Source organism: Rhinolophus sinicus, chromosome 9 (genome assembly GCF_057876585.1).
Source record: "Rhinolophus sinicus isolate RSI-liver-muscle chromosome 9, RSI-T2T, whole genome shotgun sequence".
NCBI classification, from domain to species: Eukaryota; Metazoa; Chordata; class Mammalia; order Chiroptera; family Rhinolophidae; genus Rhinolophus; species Rhinolophus sinicus.
Window position 1 is genome coordinate 36,426,978 of NC_142509.1, and position 22,950 is coordinate 36,449,927.

At 41.1% G+C, this 22,950-nt stretch overlaps 1 protein-coding gene across 2 annotated transcripts in view; it reads right to left on the reverse strand.

Annotated features, from left to right (window-relative positions):
* Positions 1-13,694: 13,694 nt before the first annotated feature.
* Positions 13,695-22,950, reverse strand: part of SBNO1 (strawberry notch homolog 1) — a 43,881-nt gene continuing 34,625 nt past the window's right edge. For both annotated transcript variants that reach the window (XM_019734050.3, XM_019734049.3), the window contains exons 25-32: positions 22,777-22,851; positions 21,959-22,105; positions 21,779-21,873; positions 21,593-21,685; positions 18,644-18,781; positions 17,922-17,998; positions 16,383-16,576; positions 13,695-15,244 (exon numbers count right to left, since the gene is read on the reverse strand). In XM_019734050.3, coding sequence (XP_019589609.2) covers positions 15,102-15,244; positions 16,383-16,576; positions 17,922-17,998; positions 18,644-18,781; positions 21,593-21,685; positions 21,779-21,873; positions 21,959-22,105; positions 22,777-22,851 — 962 coding nt within the window. In that variant the 3' untranslated portion in view covers positions 13,695-15,101. The remainder of the gene's footprint in view (positions 15,245-16,382; positions 16,577-17,921; positions 17,999-18,643; positions 18,782-21,592; positions 21,686-21,778; positions 21,874-21,958; positions 22,106-22,776; positions 22,852-22,950) is intronic.

Genomic DNA, 22,950 nt, shown 5'->3' on the forward strand with positions numbered 1-22,950 from the left:
CCCCTGGAAAATCCACCCTTGCATTTACATAATTTTGCATCGTAACTCATTCAAATATTTAAGAAGCGCCTACTATGTGCTGGGCACTGTTCTAGGCGCTAAGGGTACAAGAATGAACTTGGCAAAGTTTCTCTACTATCCTGGGGTTTAAGGTACAATTTTCGGCCCTCCTTCGACCCCATCCCAGCCTATCCTCAAAGCTGACTGAAACGTAATCAGATGGATTTAGGATTAGACGATTAAGCTTTTGAAGGTACTATTTCTTGGAGTTCTGCTTAGATAGTAAAGCTCGTCAAAACACACAAGATGCCCACCCTTTTCCATCGTGTTTTAATCACAATGGCTTGCAAATTTTTACACTGGTCCCAAACATTCAGACACAAGCACCTAATGAGGAAGGTTCCTCTCAGCCCTAGAGGGAAGGGATGCCCCCCATGTCCCTTCCCTTTGGGATTGAAGGTGCAGGTGACGTCCCCTCCCCTGCTTAACCAGCACCCCTTGTGATCAGCTTTAGGCTAGTTCATCCAAGGACACTCAATAAAATTTTATTTCATAAATAAATTGTCACCTTCCCCTACCCTCCCCCCAGGGGCCCAATACTCTAGGGTGCACTGTCTGATAGAAAGACATTCCAAGCCACAGATGTGATTTTCAATTTTTCCATAGTCACATTTTAGAAAGTAAGGAGAAACTGGTGACATTAATCTTTGGTACATATTTTTTAATATATCCTCCACACTGTTTTCAATATGTGATGAATATAAAGAAATTAAGATACTTCACATTATTTTTATAACATGAAGTCTTCAAAAGCCAGCATGTATTTTACACTCAGCCACCTTTCCAGCGCACGATGGCCACAATAGCGGTTTTCCTATGGGGCAGTGCAGGATGAGCAGCTACAAGCAGCAGACTCCCAGGGCAGGCCCTAATCCTGGTACCACCACCTATGAGCTGTTCCACTGTACCTCCATGTTCTGGGGGCGAGAATCTAGATCTCAGTGGCCTGCACCAGTCCCGCCTACAAATGTCCTGGGCTCTTTTTCAGTTTTGTTGTATTTTCACCACCCTTCACTTTTAAGTCCTGATCATTCCTGAAAACATTTTTCCCTTTTGTTTTTAATTGAGATACAATTCACTTAGCATAAAAGTCACCTTTTTCAAGTATACAGTTTTGTGGTTTTTAATCCATTCAGAGTTATATAACCATCAACACTATCTAATTCTAGAATATTTCTGTCACCCCAAAAAGAAACTCCATACCCCATAGTCACCCCTTTTCCCACTACCCCTAGCTTTAGGCAACCATTACTCTACTTTGTCTCTATGGATGTACCTATTCTGGGCATTTCATATGCATGGAATCATCCGACCTTTATCTTCTTTCATTCAGCATGTTTTCAAGGTTCATCCATGCTGCAACATGTACCCATATATTGTTTCTTTATCATTCATGGCTGAATAATATTCCATTGAATGGATAGGCCACAGTTTGTTTATTCATCAGTTGACAGACATTTGTTTTCACTTTTGGCTGTTATAAATACGGCTTCTATGAACATTTGTGGACAAGTTTTTGTGTGAACATGTTTTCAATTCTTTGGGGTATATACTGGAATGGAATTACCATAACCCTGTTACTATTTTTTTTTTTTTAATGTTTCACTTTTTAAGGAACTATCAAACTGCTTTGCTTAGTGTATGCACTACTTTCCATTCCCACCAGCAGTGTATGAGGGTTCCAATTTCTCCATATCTTCACCAACACTCCTTTTTACCCCGCTTTCCCGAAAATAAGACCTAGCCGAACAATCAGCTCTAATGCGTCTTTTGGAGCAAAAATTAATATAAGACCTGGTCTTATTTTACTATAAGACCGGGTCTTTAATATAATATAAATATAATATATAATATTAATATGATATAATGTAACCTAATACCCAGTCTTAATTTTCACTCCAAAAGATGCATTAGAGCTGATTGTCCGGCTAGGTCTTATTTTGGGGGAACACGCTATCTGATTTCTTTTATTTTATGCATCGTAGTGAGTGTGAACTAGCATTTCCTGGTTTTGATTGGCCATTTCCCTAATGAATAGTGATGCTGAGCATCTTTTCATGTGCTTACTGGTCATTTGTACATCTTCTTTGGAGAAACATCTATTCCAATCCTTTGCCTATTTTTTAATTGAGTTTCCTTTTTAGGTTAAATTGTAAGGGTTCTTTATATATTCAGGATATTAGTCCCTTCACAGATACATAATTTGCGAATAGTTTCTCCCGTCCTTTGGGTGGTCTTTATTTTTTTGTAGGGTCTTTCACACACAAGTGTTATTTCTTGAAGTCCAATAGGTCTATTTTTTCTTTGGTTTGCTTGTGCTTTTGGTATGCTATCTAGTCCAAGGCCATGAATATTTGTCACCTGTGTTTTCTTTGAAAAGTTTTTTGTCTTACATTTAAGTCTTTAACCCATTGTTAGTTAATTTTTGTGTACAGTGTGATGTGGACCCATTTATTCTTTGCAGGTGCATATCCAGTTGTTCTGGCACCATTTGTTGAAAAGACCTGTTTCCGCACTGAATGGTCTCGACACCCTTGTTGAGGGTTTATTCCTGGACTCAGTTTGTTCCATTGATTTATGTCTGTCCTCATGCCAGTTCCACATGGCTTTGATGACTGTAGCTTTGTACTTAGGAAGTGGGAGAGCTCCAATTTTGTTTTTCTCTTTCAAGATGGTTTTGGCTCTTTTGGGTCCCTTGCATGTCCATATGAATTTTAGGATCTGCTTGTCCATTTTCGCCACACACACAAAAAGGCAATTGGAATTTTGATAGGACTTGTATTACATCTGTGTATTAATTTAGTGAGTATTGCTATCTGAATAGCAACATGAAGTCTTCCAATCCATGAATGCAGGATGGATTTCCATTTAGGTAGGTCTTATTTCTTTAACTTCAACAGTGTTTTATAGTTTTCAGTGTGCAAGTCTTGTACTTGAAATTTATTCCTAAGTATTTCATTATTTTTGATGTTATTGTAAATGGAATGGTTTTTGTAATTTTTGATTGTTCATTGCAGCATGTACAAATCATACCTGATTTTTGTATGTAGTATTGTATCCTCCAACTTTCCAGAACTCTCTTATTAGCTCTAATTTTTTTGTGTGCATGAGTATTCTTTAGTTTTCTGTATATAAGATCATGTTATCTGCAAACAGAGTTTCACTTCTTCCTTTCCAAATGGGATGTCTTTTATTTCTCTTTCTTGGCTAATTGCCCTGACTAGAACCTCAAGGACAATGGTGGCTAGAAGTGGTGAGAGCAGGCATCCTTGTCTTTGATCTCAGGGAGCAAGATTTTAGTGTTTCACTATTTAGTATGATGGGGCTTTCCATCAACACCCTTTATCGAGTGTTTACTTCTATCACTAGTTTGTTGAGTGTTTTTATCATGAAAGTGTTAGGTTTTGCCAAATGCTTTGTCAGTTTCCCCTCCTTCCCTCTTTCATTCAACAAATATTTATTGAATGTCTACTAAGTGTCAGACACTATTCTGGGGGCAGCAGAGAAGACAGTCCCCATCATGTCATGAAGCTTACTGCTCTAGGCATGGCAGCCACATTTAGGTGTCTCCTCTTACCCCACCACACTCATCACCTTACCCCTCACCTCCCACTATTTGTTATTTTTCTTCAGGCCAGACTGGGGTATGACCCTGGTACTTGTTCATTCCCACATCTCAGGCTTCATTACACCAACTGGCCCTTGTGCTGTGCTTGGCAAACTCCTGTTCATCCATCAAAGCCCAGTTCATCTAGCCCACCTCTGAAGAGCCTTCCCTGGCGGGCTACGCCTCCATGAATGCTTGCCATGGCACTTAATCTGGTCTGTCTCCTCCATGAGTCTGAGCTTCTTGAAAGGAAGAACTGTATCCTTCAATGTTACAGTCAGGCACATAAAACATTCCAGGATGGCCTCAGTGTGCTGCTCGAATTGGGACAAAGTGAGACTAGTTTTCTTCTACAAGGAGTCTGGTTCTCTCTTTTACCTGCTCACAACTCACTTTCTGTAACAGATGTGTTACTTTTCTGGGGCTGCCACAACAAATTAACCATCAACTTGGTGGCTTAAAACAACAGAAATTTATAATTTCACAGTTCTGGAGGCCACACGTCTGAAATCAAGGTGCTGGCAGGGCCATGCTCCCTCCAAAGGCTCTGGGAGAGTCCTTCGCCCCTTCCAGCTCCTGGGGACTCCAGGTGTCCCTTGGCTGTGGCAGCACCACTCCCATCCTGCCTTCTCTGTGTCTTCTCCCTTTCTCTGCTAAGGACACTGGTCATTGGGTTTAGGACCGACCCGACTCCAAATGATCTCATCTTGAGATCCCTGAATTAATTCCATCTGCAAAGACTTTTTTCCAAAAAGGTCTCATTTACAGATTCCAGGTGGACATAGCTTTTGAGGGACTGCCATTGAACCCACTGCAACAGGCTTCAAAAAGGATCTGGAATTTTCCTTTTCTCCTCTTCCATGTCTAAGCGTTAAAACCCCTAAAAGGGGAAAGAAACATCACTAGTGGTGCCACTAAAAGACATCTGTATGAAACTCACTGAAACACGCACCTTTTAATGAGTGGGTTTAGAATGATCTAGAACGATTCCCATTAGTTTAATGTGCATTTCACAGAGTGGATTGCCATGGAGCAGAGCAGAATGGAAAGAGAAGCAGGAACCCAGAGCAGGAGCTTGGCATTATAGAACAGCACACCCGTTTTGGCTCTGGACCCACCATTTACTCTGTAGGCCTCAAGTAACTTGTTTGACCTCCCAGGACCTTAGTTTCACCTGTAAGATTCGGGAGGTTTCAAAAGATGGAGCTCTAAGAAGTCTTGAAACTCTAACATTGCAAGAAGGCAGGTCAACAACACACGTGCCATTTTCTCTAGTGAAAAACGTCAGTCCAGAAAGGCCTGTCAATCATTTTGAAACTCTCTCACTGGACAGCATTCTGGGGCATTAGCTCCAAAGTGGGGTGTACCTGCCCCAGGTGGTAAGAAGGGTGACTCGTAGGAGTCAGGGACTATTAGAATTCTGTTGACGTGGGATTTACTGTGTATGTCTCAGCACAGTAACACACATGCAATTTAACCCTAGTGGAGGAATGCTCAAAAATGTTGTGCATTTTTATTGGAAAATGTGACCAAAAAGGTTTGGAGATCAGACTGACTTAAAATAGTTAAGGAGGTGGCCGGACCCAACAGTTTGACAGCCAGACAAGATGTGGGTGAAGTGTCATGACGAGCCTGTCACAGTGAGTGTGACTCCAGGGTGGTTACATACGCAGGACAGTAAACCATACTTTATGGCCACGACGCTGGGTTTTGATCAGAGGTCTGCTCCCAAATTTATTAGTTTTCAGCTACGTTTCTGCCATGACTCCTGTTTTGAGACCGGAAGCCAGCAAAGGTTTTCCTGGGAAAGGGTCAGATGGTAACTATTTCAGGCTTTGCAGGCCATATGGTCTCTAACCACACAACTCTGCCCTAGTCGTGCTAAAGCAGCCTTGGTGATACCTAAAAGAATGTGCCGTGACCAGGTTCCTTAAATAAAGCTTTATGTATGAACCCTGAACTGTGAATTTCATGTTGTAACTCTCATGTTACAAAACATTCTTTTATTTTTTTCAACCATTTAAGAAAGTAAAAACTATTCTTATCTTGCAGTCATTCAATACCAGGTGGTGGACAGGACCGACCCATGGGCCATCGTTTACCAATCCATTTCCGAGCACAAGAGTGTATGTTTCTTAAGCCCGATTCCCTCTGGGTAGAATGGAACACCAAAAATGGGACCTGCAAACATTTGGGGACATAATACATCGATTTTTTAATATCAATACCTCTGAACAAGAAACACACACACACACACACACACACACAAATGTGGGAACAGACTAAACAGAAACCCCGAAGTAATGCAGGAATTGAGAGCATAGTATCATCTCACGGAGGACTAGAGATGAAATGGGGTTCTGGGGGGCCTCTTACTGCTCTAACCAGTGGCTATCTTCACACAACACTTAGCCTTTCTACTGAAGATTCTCGCTGTTGCAGTCCCCAATTTCCTACAATGAGTAACTTATTCGTTTGGATTTCTCCAGTAATTAAAGGGCTCGCACATAAATCTTTGTGAAAACGAATCTTGCCTGGAACCAAAAGTAAACAGCAGAAGCTAGAGCATTTTTTGTGATACTCAAAAAATTTACCCTCTAAAGTTCCCCAAGAAAGGAAACTGAAGAAACTGGCAAGAATGACTGCCTTGGAAAGGAGAGTGGGGGTCGAGCGGTAGGAGCAGAGAGAAGTGATTACTGTATGTTCTCATCTGCCTGTTGATGTGTCATGTGCCCGTGTTACTAATTCAAGCAAACAACCCACCCAAAAAGGTAAAAATGAAGTATTCCAGACCCACCTAACCATCTTCCCTTTGCATAATTGCTGGTAATTCTTAACTAGACGACAATGATTTGGAACCAACAGCATGGCACTTGCCTCTCCTAACCCAACAATGCACTTGACGCCCAGAGTGGGCAGCTTTCGGAGGATGAAGCCAACTTGCTGAGAACTGGACTCTAAAAATAAGCATTTTGCACATTTCTTTTAGCCTCCTTTCTCTCCAGAAAGGCCTCCACAGATGGCTTCTTTACATCATGCTCTCAAATGACTAGCTGATAAATATTCATACTTATGGAAATTGTATGGTACATACTCCAAACCTCCAGCCAGTTAACATTTGTATTTTCCGTATCTCAGGGGTGGTGCCTCCTCATGTCTGGGCCACATCCTCTGTGTGACACACACAAACTTATGCGCGTGCACACAGATCACCAGCTTTTTGCCTCTTTGGGACTCATTTGCCTAGGGCAGTGGTTCTCAGCCAGGGGCGATTTTGTCCCTCAGGGGGTATTTGGCAATGTCTAGATACGGTTTGGGTTGTCACGACTAGGGGTAGGCGCAGTGTACTGCTGGCATCTAGTGGGTGGAGGCCAGGAATGTTGCTAAACATCCTACAGTGCCCAGGACAGCCCCCCCATCCTCCAAAAACTGGCCCGGCCCAAAGGTCAATGGTTTGGGGACCCAGGGAACCACATGGCAAGGCTGAGAGCCGGACTTGAGTACAGAGAAAACATGGAAGGGAAGCAAAGTCAAAACAAACTAGACACAAAAACTCAGCTAAGATGTGGAAGGTCTACATGAAGTCGGGTCTCTCATTTCTTATTCAAATTAATACTCAATTTGTTAAGGTTATACATTTAAAAACTACGTTTCCTTTCAGTCTTCAGGCTCAACTTACAAATATTTTAGTTAAGATTTTAGTTAAAATGTAAAACACTCCCTTTCACTTGTTCTTCAACTAATGCTCCATGATCGTATGTATTTGACAGATTAAATTCCCCTCAACATTAACACCCTTTCCACATTCGAGTCAATTCCCTTAAGCATTGCAAGCTACAAATAGAATGATTCTCTGGAGCATTTCAAAGCCCAGAGAGAGGACTCCCAAACAAGCCATATTCCAAACTTTTAAAAACCTCCCTCGGTCACTCCGTCCGCCCTCCCACTGCCTTTCTTCAGGTGTGGAGGGAGCAGACCTGAACACCTGCGGGGTCGCGCACTGCAGACCTGTGTGCCCAGCTCATCTCTAAAGTGAGAGCGAAGGTGCTCACACGTGGGGCAAAAGGATCTAGTCACTGAGCACCAAACCATCCTCCTTTCCGAGATGTCTTCTCCCTCATTCCAACCCAAACCCTCTGGCTTTCCAGGTCAGTGCAAGGAGCTGACTGGACTTGCTGGCCAGTCGTTATTCTGTCATTGAGCCGAGAGCTCAGTCCCAGGGTGACATTGTCACACTGCTCTCTCCATCCAGCCCAGCTTCCAGGCAATCAGGTGCCAGCACAAGGGTCGATCACTTCCTGGGGCCCCCACCCTCAGGTCGGCCAGCAGTGCTGTTCCTGATGTTTTCTTTCTAATTCCCGGGACCACCTCACTTGTTTAGTCTCTGATGCTAGAGTAACTCACTACCCAAGAGGAATCATTCCCGGGGACTGCATGTGGCCCAATACTCAACAAACAGCAGTTGCTTATTAAACACTTCCTGAATAAATGAGTATTAAACACAGGTACCGAGTCCACAAACATTAGAAATTAAAAGGCCTTTCATGGCTTCCGAGCAAAGCACCTTTACCTGCAAACGAGAGGACTGAGGATTGCAGACAAATACAGGAAGCGCCCACAGGACGGGCACACACTACTCATAAGCGCTCAACAGTCCATGCCCGTTGCCTGCAGTGGTTTGTTTCTTCATAAGGAGAGTTCAAACCTGAGACTCACAGGCTGGATGGTTGCTCAACACCAGACATTTCTGGCTTTGAAACAGGAAGTCTTGTACCCCAAGTCCCGCAGCACTCGTGGCTCTCCTTGTTCTGTGGCCCCTTTCAAGGAGGGCACTTGGTGACCTGAGTTTCAGGAGCAGTGGCAAAAGGCAGGACCTGAGCCCAGGCCCAGTGCTAACGGAAGCTGAGTACGTTTTCTGCTCTAACGAGTGCTGGGTTCCATCTCATCCACACCCAGAGAGTCTCCTATAATGCACTTGATGTACAACGCCAACACAAAAGCCACTCTCTAGGTGAGTGTGGTGGCACTGAGACAGCTTGGATTCAGACAAAGAAAACACAAAGAGAGAAGCAGCAGATTAGCCGGTTTCATTTATTTAAGAATCTTACAAAAAAAAAAAAAAAGAAAGAAAAAACAAAAAACACAGTAACTAAATACAGAATTTGTTATGCTTCACGGTTGATCGTTTTTACTTGCGAGGGTAAACCTCGCTAAGTGCAGCCCAATACATTTGTATTGCATGAGACCCCATTTTTAAAGTTACATATCGAAATGGTGGCAACAATCGTTTCTGGACACTTGGTCCTGGGTCACCACGGAAGGCTGAATGCAGCAGTGTCATCAGAACAGTGCGTACCCTTCATACACTGACGGACATTCAAAACCGAGGAGCAGTATCAAAAGGGAGAATTAAGACAAGGAAACAAGAACAGCCAAAAGAATTGACATCCACCTTTGTTTCAAATGGTCTTTGGACTCCATCGTGTTGTCTCAAGACGCACCGAGTCAGTTACAAGGGAGGAAGGTCTACACCTACGTATAAAAGTACCCTTTGCTCAGCAGAGGTAGAACCTGGCAGAAGTTTTATTGCAGAGATACCATGTACCTCTTCCCACCTCTCATGGTTGATGCGAGATACAAGTGGTTATTGAAAAATAATATCAGTAGTTTGCAAATTCAGTATAAACCATGAATAGGATGGTTTTTTCTGATGGTGGTGAGACTGCAATGTGCTACATAGAAAAAAAGCTCTCTGCCCCAGAAAGTGGAAGTCAGAAAGAAGGCGCAAGCTTCTGTATCCTCTTCAGTGCCACAAATACTGTCATAGCAAGAAAGGCCCTCAGGGCAGGAAAGTGGAGAAGCAGGAGTTCTCGCTTAAGGGGCCTACAGATTGATTTGCAACTCAGGAGGCCAGAGTTGCAAGAATCAGAAAGAACCGACTTTCCCAGACTGCGTCCCTTGCTTGACTCTGCACTCAAGGGACAGTCTGAGCTTACCCGTGTCCTGCCACTTCGCTGCAGAGGACACGGCTGCTGCTGCAAACTGCAGTCCTACTACTCCAAGGCGCCCAGGAAGAAAGCCGGGCAAGGCGGGTTGAACAGGAATCTATCCTGCAGCTAATCTTGGGCAGGCGCAATTTCATGCTAAATGAGGTTCCAAGACTTACCCAAATGCAGACAACTTTGAAATTTTCAAAAAGTCTACCAAGTTCAATAGTAATGAATGAAATGTGTTCGTGAATGAAAGGCCCAAGAAATGCTCATGGCAATCTTCCCTGAAAGTTCTGGAAGAAGAACATCTTAAAGGTGCAAAATCTGTAAGTAATAAAAGCCCAGCGTTTACCTCCCGGACGGGTGGTGGCGGCCGTCATTTTTGGGAGCCAGCCTGGATCTTCCCTACTGGCAACACTCATCATTAAGAATGCCTTAACCTGCTCAGCTCCAAGGCTTAAGGCTGTCAGTCCAGATAATTCAATAGCCCAGCAACGGTGAGAGCAGCTCAGGGGTCGTGCAGGCCACTCCTTCCACAGTTAACTGCTGGTTTTACCCTCAGCACAGAATCAACCTGTGAGCTGACGGCCCATGGAAGTCTGCACATCAGCTGCACTGCTCTCTGGGAGGACAAGTGTTCTTTAAAGTACACTAATGTCACCTGTCAGCATGGACACCATCATGGTTAGGCCTATCTCCCCGTCTGCTCTAAATCTCCTGAACAGGTGAGAGCAGCAGCAGATTACCCGTGCTCACTGCGAAATAAACTTCTGATTACTATTTGTAGTTAAAAGTACAGGCCTGACTTCTCAGAGCAACATAGAAAATTTGCAGCAGCAGCAGGTCCTAAATCACTGTTCGTATCGACAAGATTTCCCTCTCAGCTGGAGAGCCATGCAGGTGAAGAATTTGGTGCAGGTCTGAAACGCTGCAAAGGTAGGAACAAGACGGGTTTACTGAAGAGCTAAGTTTGATCACTAATGCACTGAAGAAGTTAGGAGCTTAAAGGAAGTCTTGGGAAGAGTTTTGTTTTTATGTGAAAACATCAGGCTCACTATAGCTTCGAAAGAGCAACAGAAATGAGCAGAAATAATCATATAATGGCAGCATCAGAAATTGCACTCAAGGACATCCCCTCCCAATACAATGCATTGCACACAGTAAAAATCTGTAATAAAAATGCAAAACACAATCAGGCATGTTGGAAAACATTAACACAAAACAGACACTGGAATTCTATAGCAAAGATGCAAAACTGAATTCTCAAATATATGAACAAATTCAACTAAGAAGTTTTCATACTTTTCTACATTAAAAAAAAAAAAAGTTAAGATGCCCCATATGGGAAGTCAAGAAAAGAATAAATAGGATTGAAAGGAGGAGGGAAAAGGGAAAAACGAGTTGGTGGGGATCTCAATTTACAAGAAATATTTACAGTCAGAATTCAAAACAAGTCAACATTTCTCTATATACACATTTATGTACATATGTATATAAGTACAGTATGAACTTAGAAGGTGGGTTTTGGATTTCACCTCAAGTACTCAGAAAAAAAGGACTAGCTTGCTTGAGTTGCAGGTATCTAGATGAGTTTCCATCACTTACAGCCCCAAAGAGACCGCATTTGTATTAGACATTGGCAGCCAATTAGGGGAGGGATTTTTGCAAATGGTTTTGCTGCAGCTGTAGTAGCCATGCAGACATGGACAGCTTGCTGCACTCCGGCAGCTAAGTGAGCACACAGTGTGTGTGCAAGGGTGTGCTGTTGGCCGAGGAGACCCTACACACAGAAGGGCAGTCAAACGCCATCATCTCAGGGGCTGCCATTGTTACTGGGATGCCTGAACTAACCAAACGTGTTAACTGCATGCCAGCCTAACAGTGACCCTTACATAGCACCATTCTTAGAAACCATCAAATATCACTCAGGTTCATTTCAAAAATGAGAGTATTTAGATAGGGACCTTCCTCTCAATATCGTTATCAAGAAAAGGACCCAAAGGGAAAATACTATGTCTCTGCTCCTACTTTCAGAAATTGAAACGCATCAATTACTTCTAACCTATTGCTTTTTTCCCCCTCATGCTAAACTGGAAAGTGGAGGGGCAGGGGGAAAGGCCCCCATTACACAACTATAAATGCTGGCCTGGTACCCTTTCTTGTCAAACCTGCTGGAAGTTGTTCCAATAGCATCACACAGAGATTAGCAAATGAAGGCCCAAGGGCTCCAGGCAGAAAACTGCCTCTAAACTCCTTGGATCTTGGTAATCTACAACTTTTACCTTTACATATGAAGCAAAATAAAAATAAAAGGTTTACTGTTGCAACTCATCAAGGTTTCTGAAATGCTAATTAATTGGACTGGAATAAATATATATACATACACACACTACTACATTGCTTTGGATGCAGGTTCTTGCTAATTTATATACAGGTATAAAGAAAAGATATTGGAGAGCGTATCTGCAATTTAGCAGCAAAAAAGGAAAACTGCTTACGATACTTACTTTTTGATCAAGTTGTGTTTAAAGAAATATTTGTTAATACTTTCAGGAATTTACACCATTGATAGTATCTGGATAAGCCCACTATCCTGCAGATAGAGACCTTATAGTACGGAGGTTGCTAAATTAGGGGAACACTGATTCCCCCCGAGATACCATCTGAGCAGCTGTGGACTTGGGAAGTGGTTTTCAGTATAATCGACACTGTAAACTCTGAAAACACTAACATGATTTACAATCAAATCTTTGTGCTCAGAGTCATATTGCTAGAAAGGGAGAAAAGGCATTGCAGAGGCCAAATGGACTCCCGTCCGGTTCCACAGGGCCCCTGGGTTCCGATGTGGCACTCAGATCCTGAAATACATGGACCTGTGTTGGAGAGTTAGCTGCTAGGATTGGGTTTTTGGACAGAAGAGGACCTTGCATGCCGGGGGCTCCCCATGCTGGCCATCCTGAACTTGCTGACCTAGACAAGGGCACAGTGTGAGGTCCTGTGTCCTCCAGGCCCTGGTGTCGCATGCCCACAGAGGGCAGAGGCGTGCGGCACCTCAGCTCCCCATCCATTTACACTCGTTGCCCTTTTGAGGTCCTCTTTGAGAGTTTTCAGAGGCCTTATTTCTGGACCTTATTTTTAAAAAGCAAAACAAAGCTGTTCTTCTAAGAACAAAACATACATGTGCCCCTTTGCATCAACATAGCTATTCCAAGAACAAACATTACATCATGAATTGTGGGGGTCATCTAATTGCATGCTAACGAATCCTCACATTGATGCTGCTTGGGAAAAACCATACCTAGCTAAAAAAAACAAAAACCAGACACGCCCCTCACAACCCCCTCAAAAAAAAAGGGAAGTTGAGCCAACGCCTGAGTCTGTCTTCCCCAACACTGCCTTGTCTCACTGGGGAGGGCAGGTTTGATATGCTTCCCGTCCCCAGCTCTATTTCCCCTCAGTATGCTGAAGGAAGCTGACTGGGCCACTGACTTAAAAGAAAAAAGACCTGGGACATTTCACTGCAGGTAGAACAATTCTGCTCTTGGCTGCCAGCTGGGTCTAGCAGCCCTACTAAGGGACGTTGGTTGATATTCATATGAATCACTGCCTGAGAGAGAAGGACCAGACTGAAGATAAAAGTTGCATCCACTGGGCAAAATACGCCAAAGAACAGAAATTATTCTCATTTTGTCCTCTGAGGCATCAAGAATAAATAAATCCAAAGAAAGAAAACTTATGGTAAACCTGACACAACCAAAACAGACATAACCAAACTCAGGCTTAATGAAACAGAGAACGAAAGCCCCAACTTTCGATCACTTAACATACATCTCATCTGATTCTGAGAGAAGTTTAAAAAGTAACAGAGGAGCACAATTCAACTTGAGAAACATGCAGAAGTACTATCATTTCCTCAACACCTCACTTTAGAGGAGTAGGTCTGAAGCCACAACATAAGGCTACTGGAATGCTGAGAGAATCCCGGTCACCGGCTACTTCTGAAGGTGGTGAGGGCCTAAACAAGAGTCCACTTCCGGTTAGGGTAGTAGTAACTTTTTATTTGACGTCTACAAGATTGTGCTATCTTGCAGCTTTTGACCAGGTTTATACAATCTCAATTTTTCAATAGTGCAACCTGTGCAAGCCAAAAAAAAAAAAAAGGAAAAGGGGAAAAAAAGGAAACAAAAAAGACCAATTGTCCCCTCACTTGTTTTATAAAACATCTATTATAGGCGAAACAAAACTTACCCATATTATAGATAAGTGTCTATTCACATTTGTACATTACCATTGTTAACAGCTTGAGATAAACTCTACAATGTCTTACAACACATTAAACAATATTCAAGTTACTGGGTAACAACAATAACAAGAAATAAACATACAGCAGAAGCCTCAAGTGTTTCCTCATTGTCTAGTTTACAACTCAAGTACGGTTTCCTTTTTTATGAGTGACAAAGCAAATTAAGATAATGAAGTAAAAAAAAAAACAAAAACAAACAAAAAAACTTTGCAAGATGGGAGCCGATTTGTACTTCTTCCTAAAACTACCTTTAAGTTAAGGAAAATGTAATTTTGAGAAGAGCAGGCTTGTAGCCATTTTTGCAGCACTCATTAGGAATACTATTAATACATTAAAATTAACTTTTAAGAGTTTTTATCACACACAAAAAAAGTTTGTACTCATTACCTTGACAAGAAACCTGGGTCAGGGAGAATGGGGGTGGTGGGGAAGGGTTCACAGGGTCAGAAGCAATACCCAGGTATAAACATTATAAAAATGCAATAACCAATGCTATACGTCTACAAACGTTTCTCTCTGTTACTGGACTTCCGTGTTAATCTTGTTTACGCATGCTTTCAAAGACATGCACTGTCAGAACAAAAGCTAGAAAAGAACCTGAATGCATGATATGCAACCTTTCATTTCATGCTTTAATAAACCTAGTGTTTAATAAGCTGGAAAAAGAAACCAATACATATTTTCTCTATTTATAGACTGGAAACACATGCATCCGGGCACCCCCCACAGCAGCGGGAGGCCCATAGTGGACGGACCGCGTTAACCCTGAGCAATGTGTAACGAAGGAAAGCCGGTTTGGGAAGTTCCAAGCATTTTTAAACCAAGTGTGGTTCATAGCCTTTAACAAACTCACGGACAGACAGACAGACACACACGCACGCGCATACACCCCTCTGCTCACCCAAAGTAGAAGCATATGGGAAGTACCATGGGAAAAGCAAAAGGAAAGACGTGTACCACCATCGGCACTGCTGATTTTCAGTTCTGCTATCTATTCCAGGTTTGTCCTTATTCCCAAAAAAATTAACTAGAGAGCACAACTGAAAAAAATTATAATTCTTTGGAAACTGTCCCTGAATTTTATGCAAATGATATGCTTCAACAGCATTTCAGATACATCCATGTTGAAACCTGTCTGTTCTTATGCGTTGCTCAAGTTGGCGATGCTTTGGGGGTGACGCTGCTGCCAGAGCTGCTTCTGTTGGACCGCAAGCTGTTGAGACTGGTCTGAAGTTGACAGGAGATTTACAAGAGGAGACACACAATTTGCGGGAATGATTAAACCTGCAATAGAAACAAGAATATATAAAGGTTGCTTCCAGGAGAAACCATACAATACTTTACACTTCACTGCCAACTCCAAATGAAACATAATATAATATTAAGTGTAATGAACAAGACTCACACAAAAATGAAATGAGTACCTAATAACTGAAATACTCCTTTCACAAGATTCCTCAGCTGGGTTACCCACAGATACCTGAGCATATGCACGTGTCTTCATGTCACACCATTTTCTTGGTGGAGGAACAGAAGGTCAACTACAGTACCTTCCTATCTACTGTCTTCTGCAGCCCACAGACATGCGCAAACACCACCTTCTCTGGCACGGACTAATGTACCCCAAAGACTACAGAGCAGTGCTGTACACGCCAATGCTTACTGAAGCAGGAACTGTGAAGCAGGCACATGTCAGAGGGCAGATGGGAGCAAAGTGGACAGTGCATGCGCTGGTAAGAGAGCTTCAGGCACCTCCATGTGGGAATAGGGCTCCAGAGGGGCTGCTGTTTGGGTTTTTTTAAAAAGCAGATGAAATCCAGGCTTTTGATTTTTTAGTGTTGGCAACTAATCCAAATGAAAACGTATAACCAAAAATACTTCAGGGTCAAAAAAATATTGATGAGTTGGCTTTGACCCATAACAGAGGAAGGCTGTTGCAAATGAAACAAAGACAAAGTGATAGAGAAAGCGCAGCCACTGGGTGGCTCCTGGGAAGCCCGCAACTGGGCGAGTGGTGGGCACAGCTGGCCCTGATCCATGAGGACTCCAGTCCACCTCTGGGCATGGTGGCTTTGAGTTCTAGTGTCAGTCTGGCTCAATAAACATAAAATGGCAGACTTCCAAGAATCCTGGGTAGAGGCTGACCTTAGTCTGGATGCCCAGGAACCTGTAAAGATGGCAACAATGTGGAAGGGGAGGGGAGCGAGAGCTGCATAAACTAAAAGGCCACATCAGAACTTCAGCAGAACCAACCATGTCCATTCAGAAGCTTGACTTCTGTTTAACCTTTTAAGAACATACAAAGCAAGCTCCACCCCACCACTAGAACAGATGTTAAGATTCTAAGATGTAAGAAGCAAAATAAGAAAAAACGGGATCTGATTTTGTCTCAGAGCTCAAACCAAAACAAAATTAAACTCACCTACAATCCGCTGTCCGTCCTCTGTTCTCAGCCGAACTATCTGCATTTTCACGTTTGTGCCACTGACAGACGCTAGAACACCCTCGACTTTCGTCCAGACACTCAGTACCGAGCCACAAAGTACATAATACGTGCGGCAACGAAGACCTATTTCACAAACTAAACCCAAGCTTGCTTTTTTGCAATTGCCACGCCTAGGAGAGATGGGGAAAATATTTATGTACATAGACACATACATAAAAGACTCTCGTAAGGTCTACCCAAATTTAAAGCAGAAAATGCACCAGCATCATTTGCATTTACTGACAGTTTCTTAGACTACAATCCCTTTGACATACTGAATTACCCTTTCCAATGTAAGGTACGACCACTGATTTTTTAAATTACAGTTATTTCTGGGGGCTGACTACGTGTAAAAGGGCTGACTTACTGATTTTGATATCTACTTAAGCATGTCATTTTAATATCCATTAGTTTACTATATTAATGCTAGCTTATAAATACTCAGTTATTTCTTTAGTATTAAACTACCGATATATTGTTGTGAATCAGATAAGTAGGAAATGGCTCAGAAAACAAACAGAAAAGGCATATGTAAATTTATCAAAAACTATGAAAAAGGAAGATATATCAAAATTTCATGGTTAAAATTATTTTCATAATTTGTCAATAAAATATCTCTCCAGTATGAATTCAGGATGAATACACAGTATTAGGGAACTTTTGTTGATAAAACCCAAAGCAAATGTTTTAAAGAGGACTTCTGTAGGCTAAATTTTAAAATAGTTTATCTTAAATGCTTTTCCTAAGTTAATTTGCAACAGCATTAATTTACTCAAAAAGAAAACAAACAAAAAACACTGCACATATCAAAGCAAATTTATTTACCCATGTGTCTAAAAAAAGAAAAAAATCCAGCTAAAAGTGATCTATAGTTCATATCCCTTTTCATAAAGCGCGTCGATACCCCAGTAACTAGTTAATGGGTAAGAGCACACTGAAAAGCATTCAGACCCGCCGAGTGTCACAACACCCTCTCCAAGACCCCGAAGTGGACACTGTAAGGCCAGGACATACGACATGAAGAGCACGCCTCTGGCTAGCTGAGTGGCAGCACAGGATCAGCTCGGGGCTCAACAACAGAGCCTTCTGGTGCTGTGAGCTACTGGAGGCATCTCTGAAGTCTCCTCCAAGTCCCCTAGCCTTAAAAAACTGAGTTGAGACACCAGGGAAGCTTAAAAGCGGGAAAGAGGGGAAGGAAGGAGGCAGAAAAAGCCTCACCACCAAGAGTGGTAGTTAAGTCCAGGCTACCAGACACTAGTTGTTCGGAAGTCACAAAGCCTCAGTGAAGAGCAGAGGACACATAAACAAGTATTGTTTATACAATACCAACAAGTATTTCTGACTGAAGGAACCACACCTAACAACAGGTAATCTGTTCATGGCCTCAGAGGGACAGATCACTAAAGAGTAAAGGCATGTTTAATTCAATCGTGATTACACTTTGGAAAACACGGTGAGAAGTATGAAAATACTAACCAATAAGCATGAGTACAAGTGTCCGCAGATGAATTATACTGATCTAACCAGTGAACCAGGGCGTCATCCGAGACTACCTGTGAAAATAAGACAAATTCTATTGAAACTGAATTGTTTCAAACAAACTGATTGCCTAATCTGGTCCCTAAAGACAACTTAATATCATCTCTACACAGAAAACCCGGCCCCGGCTACTGGCTGCATCTGAGGGCCACATGTCACGTTCTGCCGTGAGGTTCCTCCTGTGTAACGAATTTTTCAAATACCTGGCTTATAATTAACTGTTTACAAGTAACAATGGCTAGGAGAATCGTGGTACAAGGTAATACTAACTAAAATAAGTAGTAGTGTTAGGAAATACATGGTCATTCACTGTTTTTCTAGAAATCATCGCAAAGTATAAACAGCTTCATAATAAAACCAAGAGTTGGTGAGAAGGAATTTGCATTGCACATCTATTCCTTATTTTAAAAATTCTGACTTTTGTAGTCAGCGCTGGAAAGCTTCCTTTCTGACAACACAAGCAATTTCAAATAACCATCTTACAAGTTTCTTAATGGTAGATAACATTAAGATTAGAATATTAATGTAACAAAACTTGATAAAATTCTTTCTGAAAACAATTTTCCAATAAGCAAATAGGAAAAATTAACAAAATAATTTTACATATAAACAAAGCTCTAAGTATTTACAAATAGCATAGTGTACAAATGAAAACATACCTTCTTATATTTCTTTTTCAGATCAGCATAAATTTCTAATTTGAGCTGTTTCCCAGTATTTGGTCTATAAACTAAGAAAAGCTTCTTTTTAGGATTCACTTCTTTAACTAAGATGGCAGTTTTCTTGTTGTTCCTTATCTATTAAAAAAAAAGCGAGAAAATATATTCGAAACTGCATACTTTAAGACATGCTTGTTTTCTTACACCATCACAACAGCACACATAATCCTTTGAAACACAAGTATAAGAACACACAACTAAGAGAAAGAATGACAACTGCTGTGTTAACTGAGCTGAACAAGGTCTCACCAAAATGAAGCCTAGCGGACCTTAATCCTGAGGTAATGCTAAAGACAGGCTGAGGGCCAAGATATTCTTTAGAAAACTGTGCTGAGTAAGCTTTAAAGCACAAATGTCCAGGAGACAATTTTGCATATTTTAATCCATGTACCTGATTCAGGGCCCAGACAGCCTCCAAGATATGTGAGGTAGCAATCAAAGTAGCAGGCATGAAAGATCTTCACAGAAAAATTGTTTTACCTCTACCAGAGGTCTAAAATTTTTCACAATAAAATGTTGTTAAAAAAAGTTACTCTCCTTTAAGTTACAATGAAATTTAACCTCCAAGATAATGAGGTTGATCACCCACCGTCCTCCACATTCATCTAATCCATCTGTGCTACCTACCTACCCCTATGGTTGCCATAAGGGCGAAATGAGATTTTATCACATGACAAAGTGACCTGTAAATAGTAAAGCTATGACAAAGGAAAACCAAAGTGTTGAACAAAAAATACATAATTATGTATGTAGAAAGAAAAGGATGTAGTAGACAAACAACAGAACTTACATATATTTAAAAAAATTTTTAAAGTTGGACTCATGAGAGAAATCAGAGCAAAGAGTTATAAAAAGCCCCATTTAATTCAAGGAAAAGATCGTAAATTAATGTATCTCCTTTAAAGAGTGGTAAACAATTCCTAAGCAATCATCTCTGGAGAGAAACTGAAGGAAAAAGAAGTTTCAAAGTTAAAGACGTTTTCCCAGCTCCTCTGCAAAATGAGTATTTTGCTGAGCTACTGAATTTTTATAGTAAGGGAATTCTTACACTGATTTAAAAAAAGACCTAATACGTTATTTTTCTCTTCATGGATGTTAAAGAGTCTTTGTCTTTTACTTGCTCAAATGATTTGAAACATCGTTTATATAATTCTGCAAAGTCTATTAAAGGATGGTTATGGTGAAAACTACATTTTGAATTTTTTATCAGTTGATGTAAAACACTCAGTCAACTTATACTGACTGCACAGCGTTTCAAGCACATAACAGAGCGATCTGACTTGGCAGTGTCCGGTTAATTCACGATAATTATAAAATAACACTCTAGAGGATGTGGCTTTCCTCATGCTGTTTGTTAACATGTGAAAGACAGTGTGAAGTATATGTTTGCTTATTGTTGTGCAGGTTCAAAGATAAACAGTGGCACCTTCCTAGAACAATGCCCCTTCTAGGGACATCAGCCCTCACATCCACCACCTGATGGAAGTAACAAAGGACCAACGTTACCACATCCTATCTTTTATGAAAGTTGGGGATCAGCATTTCATCAAAATCGACCATTGTTTAAATTCTGGCAACAATTTCAAATGAAAAACAATACCCGATACCCTACGTGAATAAAATCTTACTGATACCCTGGCTATAATACCATACTCTAGTTTTGCAAAATGTTACTGTTGGGGAAACTGGTGTACAAGGAATTTCTCTGTATTATTTCTTAAAACTCATGTGAAAGTATAATTATCTCAATAAGATTTTCAAAAACAAAACAAAAACAAAAAACCAACTAGAAGCCAGATGTGGTTGGAGAACTTTGCCCTTGGATTAGGGACTAGGAAACCAGGCCTGTGAACCAAATCTGGCCTGAGTCTCCTAAACTGAAGAACAATGGGAGGGCGAGAAGGAGGGAGAGGAAAAAAAAACAAAGCAGAGACCACACATGGCCTGCAAAACCTCAGACATTTACTGTCTGACTCTTGATACCAAATGTTTAGTGCTCCCACCCTAGACAGCTTATTTATGGTCTCCTCCCGCCTGTGGCACCATCACATACGCTCTACTTTATGCACTTACATCATGAACCAGGTCTTCGTTTACAGTTGGTCATTGTATAAATATTTGCAAATAAAAAGCAAAACATACACTCACTCACAATGGAACATTATTCAGTCACAAAAAGGCATGAAGCGCTGACACATGCTACAACACAGATGAATCCTGAAAACACTGTGCTAAGAAGCCACATACAAAAGGACAAATATTGCGACTCCACTTATGTGAAGTCCCTAGATATGCAAATTCATAGAGTAGATTAAAGGAGAAATTCAAGGAAATAGAATACTAAAAACTTTGTAAATAAAAATAATTCAGAAAACTTTCTGAAATAAAAAGATGTGAAACAACACATTGAAAGAGCGTAAAAAACAAAAAAAACTGTGCCGTATATGAATGTAAATATATATTTGTGTGCGTGTGTGTATATGTCTATATGTAAACGTGTTGGTACAAACATACATACATTTCCCCCTCCTTAGCTCTGTCCACAGGCAAATACTAAATAAAAAAATGCAGTTACACTAATAACCGAAAAACAAATATTTAAGACGTAAAGAATTAGTCGGAGTAAAGGTCACAATATTATGGGAAAAAAAATGTTGAAATTACTAAGAACGTGTAATATTTCAAAAATTGCATCTAATAACATCCATCAAATATATTAAATGAAAATATACGTAAATGGACAAACCCACAATTACAATGATAAATCATCAAAACAGAAAGCTAAATATAATTGGAAAATCAGCACAAAGCAAACAGAATTATAGTAATAATGCTGGCAATGAAAACACATATCCACACAGTGAACAGTTTCAAGGAAACAAGTCTTACTTGCAGTGACAAGTAAAAGCCATCGTCAGGTCCTGTCAGCTCAGCCCAAATCCTGGTAGCTTCCTCCCAGGACATGCCCCTCTCCACACTGATCTATAAAGGAAACAGTAACAGTGAAATTAAAGTCACTTCTGTGAGTGCCTATCACAGGGTGTCACACGTGGATGTCACGTTTTGCAAACTTACCGTATATAACTCTACATGACCCGAGGTTGAATATCCTGGAGTCAGAAACTTCTTAACATCACTTTTCCTCACTTTCTCATCTCCAGAACCAAGATCTTTAACAAGAAAAAGCAACATATAAATGCAAAAAGAACATTTTATCAGGAATACACATGACATTTAAAATATTTTCCCACTTACCTAAGATTCCCATATCATATCTTCCATTTTTTTTGGCATTTTGAACAACTGCAGTAAGGGTGTCTGCAAAATACTGAAACAATGCGTTCTGTTGATGCACCTCCATGCCCAAAATTCTGTTCAAGAACTTTCCTATGTTGTTATAGTCTGCAATGACAAGATTACATGAAAGACTTAATACATTCAAATGGCAATTAGAAGTTAATTCATCTAAGCGTAGTTCAAACCTCACTTTCCCCTCTAATGTCTGCTGCCACATCTCCGGCACTGTTCCCAGAGCAGCTATGACACCCACTTGTACCTTCAGTAACTGGCACTGCCATACTACGTGCGCGAAAGATGTTCGCCAAATGGAATTTCTGCATCTTCTGCAACTTCACTTACTAAAAGAACACAACATATGATGTTTGTTCTCCAACATTGTCTTTTAAAAATTTTATTACATTTATTGGGGTGACATTGGTTAATAAAATTACATAGGTTTGAAGTGTGCCATTCTACATACATCATCTGTATATTGTATTGTGTGTTCGTCACCCAGAGTCAAATCTCCTTCTGCCGCCATATATGTATTTGATTAGCGCTAAGTCCTAACTAGTAAAGGAAGTGCCACCAGTCAGTGAAGCCCAGCTTGGGCGGCACAATTAGACTAGACTACCATGGAGCTCTGGGAGCTAACCCAGGTCTAAGCTCCAGTCCTGGCTTCAGTGTTTTTTTTTAAAAGCATGACAACTGATCATATTATGAAAACCCAAGTTGATGAAAGCATCAACAACAAAATGAACTTTAATGATACGGCAGCAGTTATGCACCATCACCTTTATCCAGAGTAAGAATTCCTGAGCGATCTTCTACATTGATCAGGCCAACTCCTATCAGTCCTTGTCGAACATCTGGAAGAAAAGAAATTTATAAGAAACCATAGGCCAAATGACTCAATAAACTGTTACCACACTAATCAAACTAGATCAAGTTCTAGCATTAAGATACGG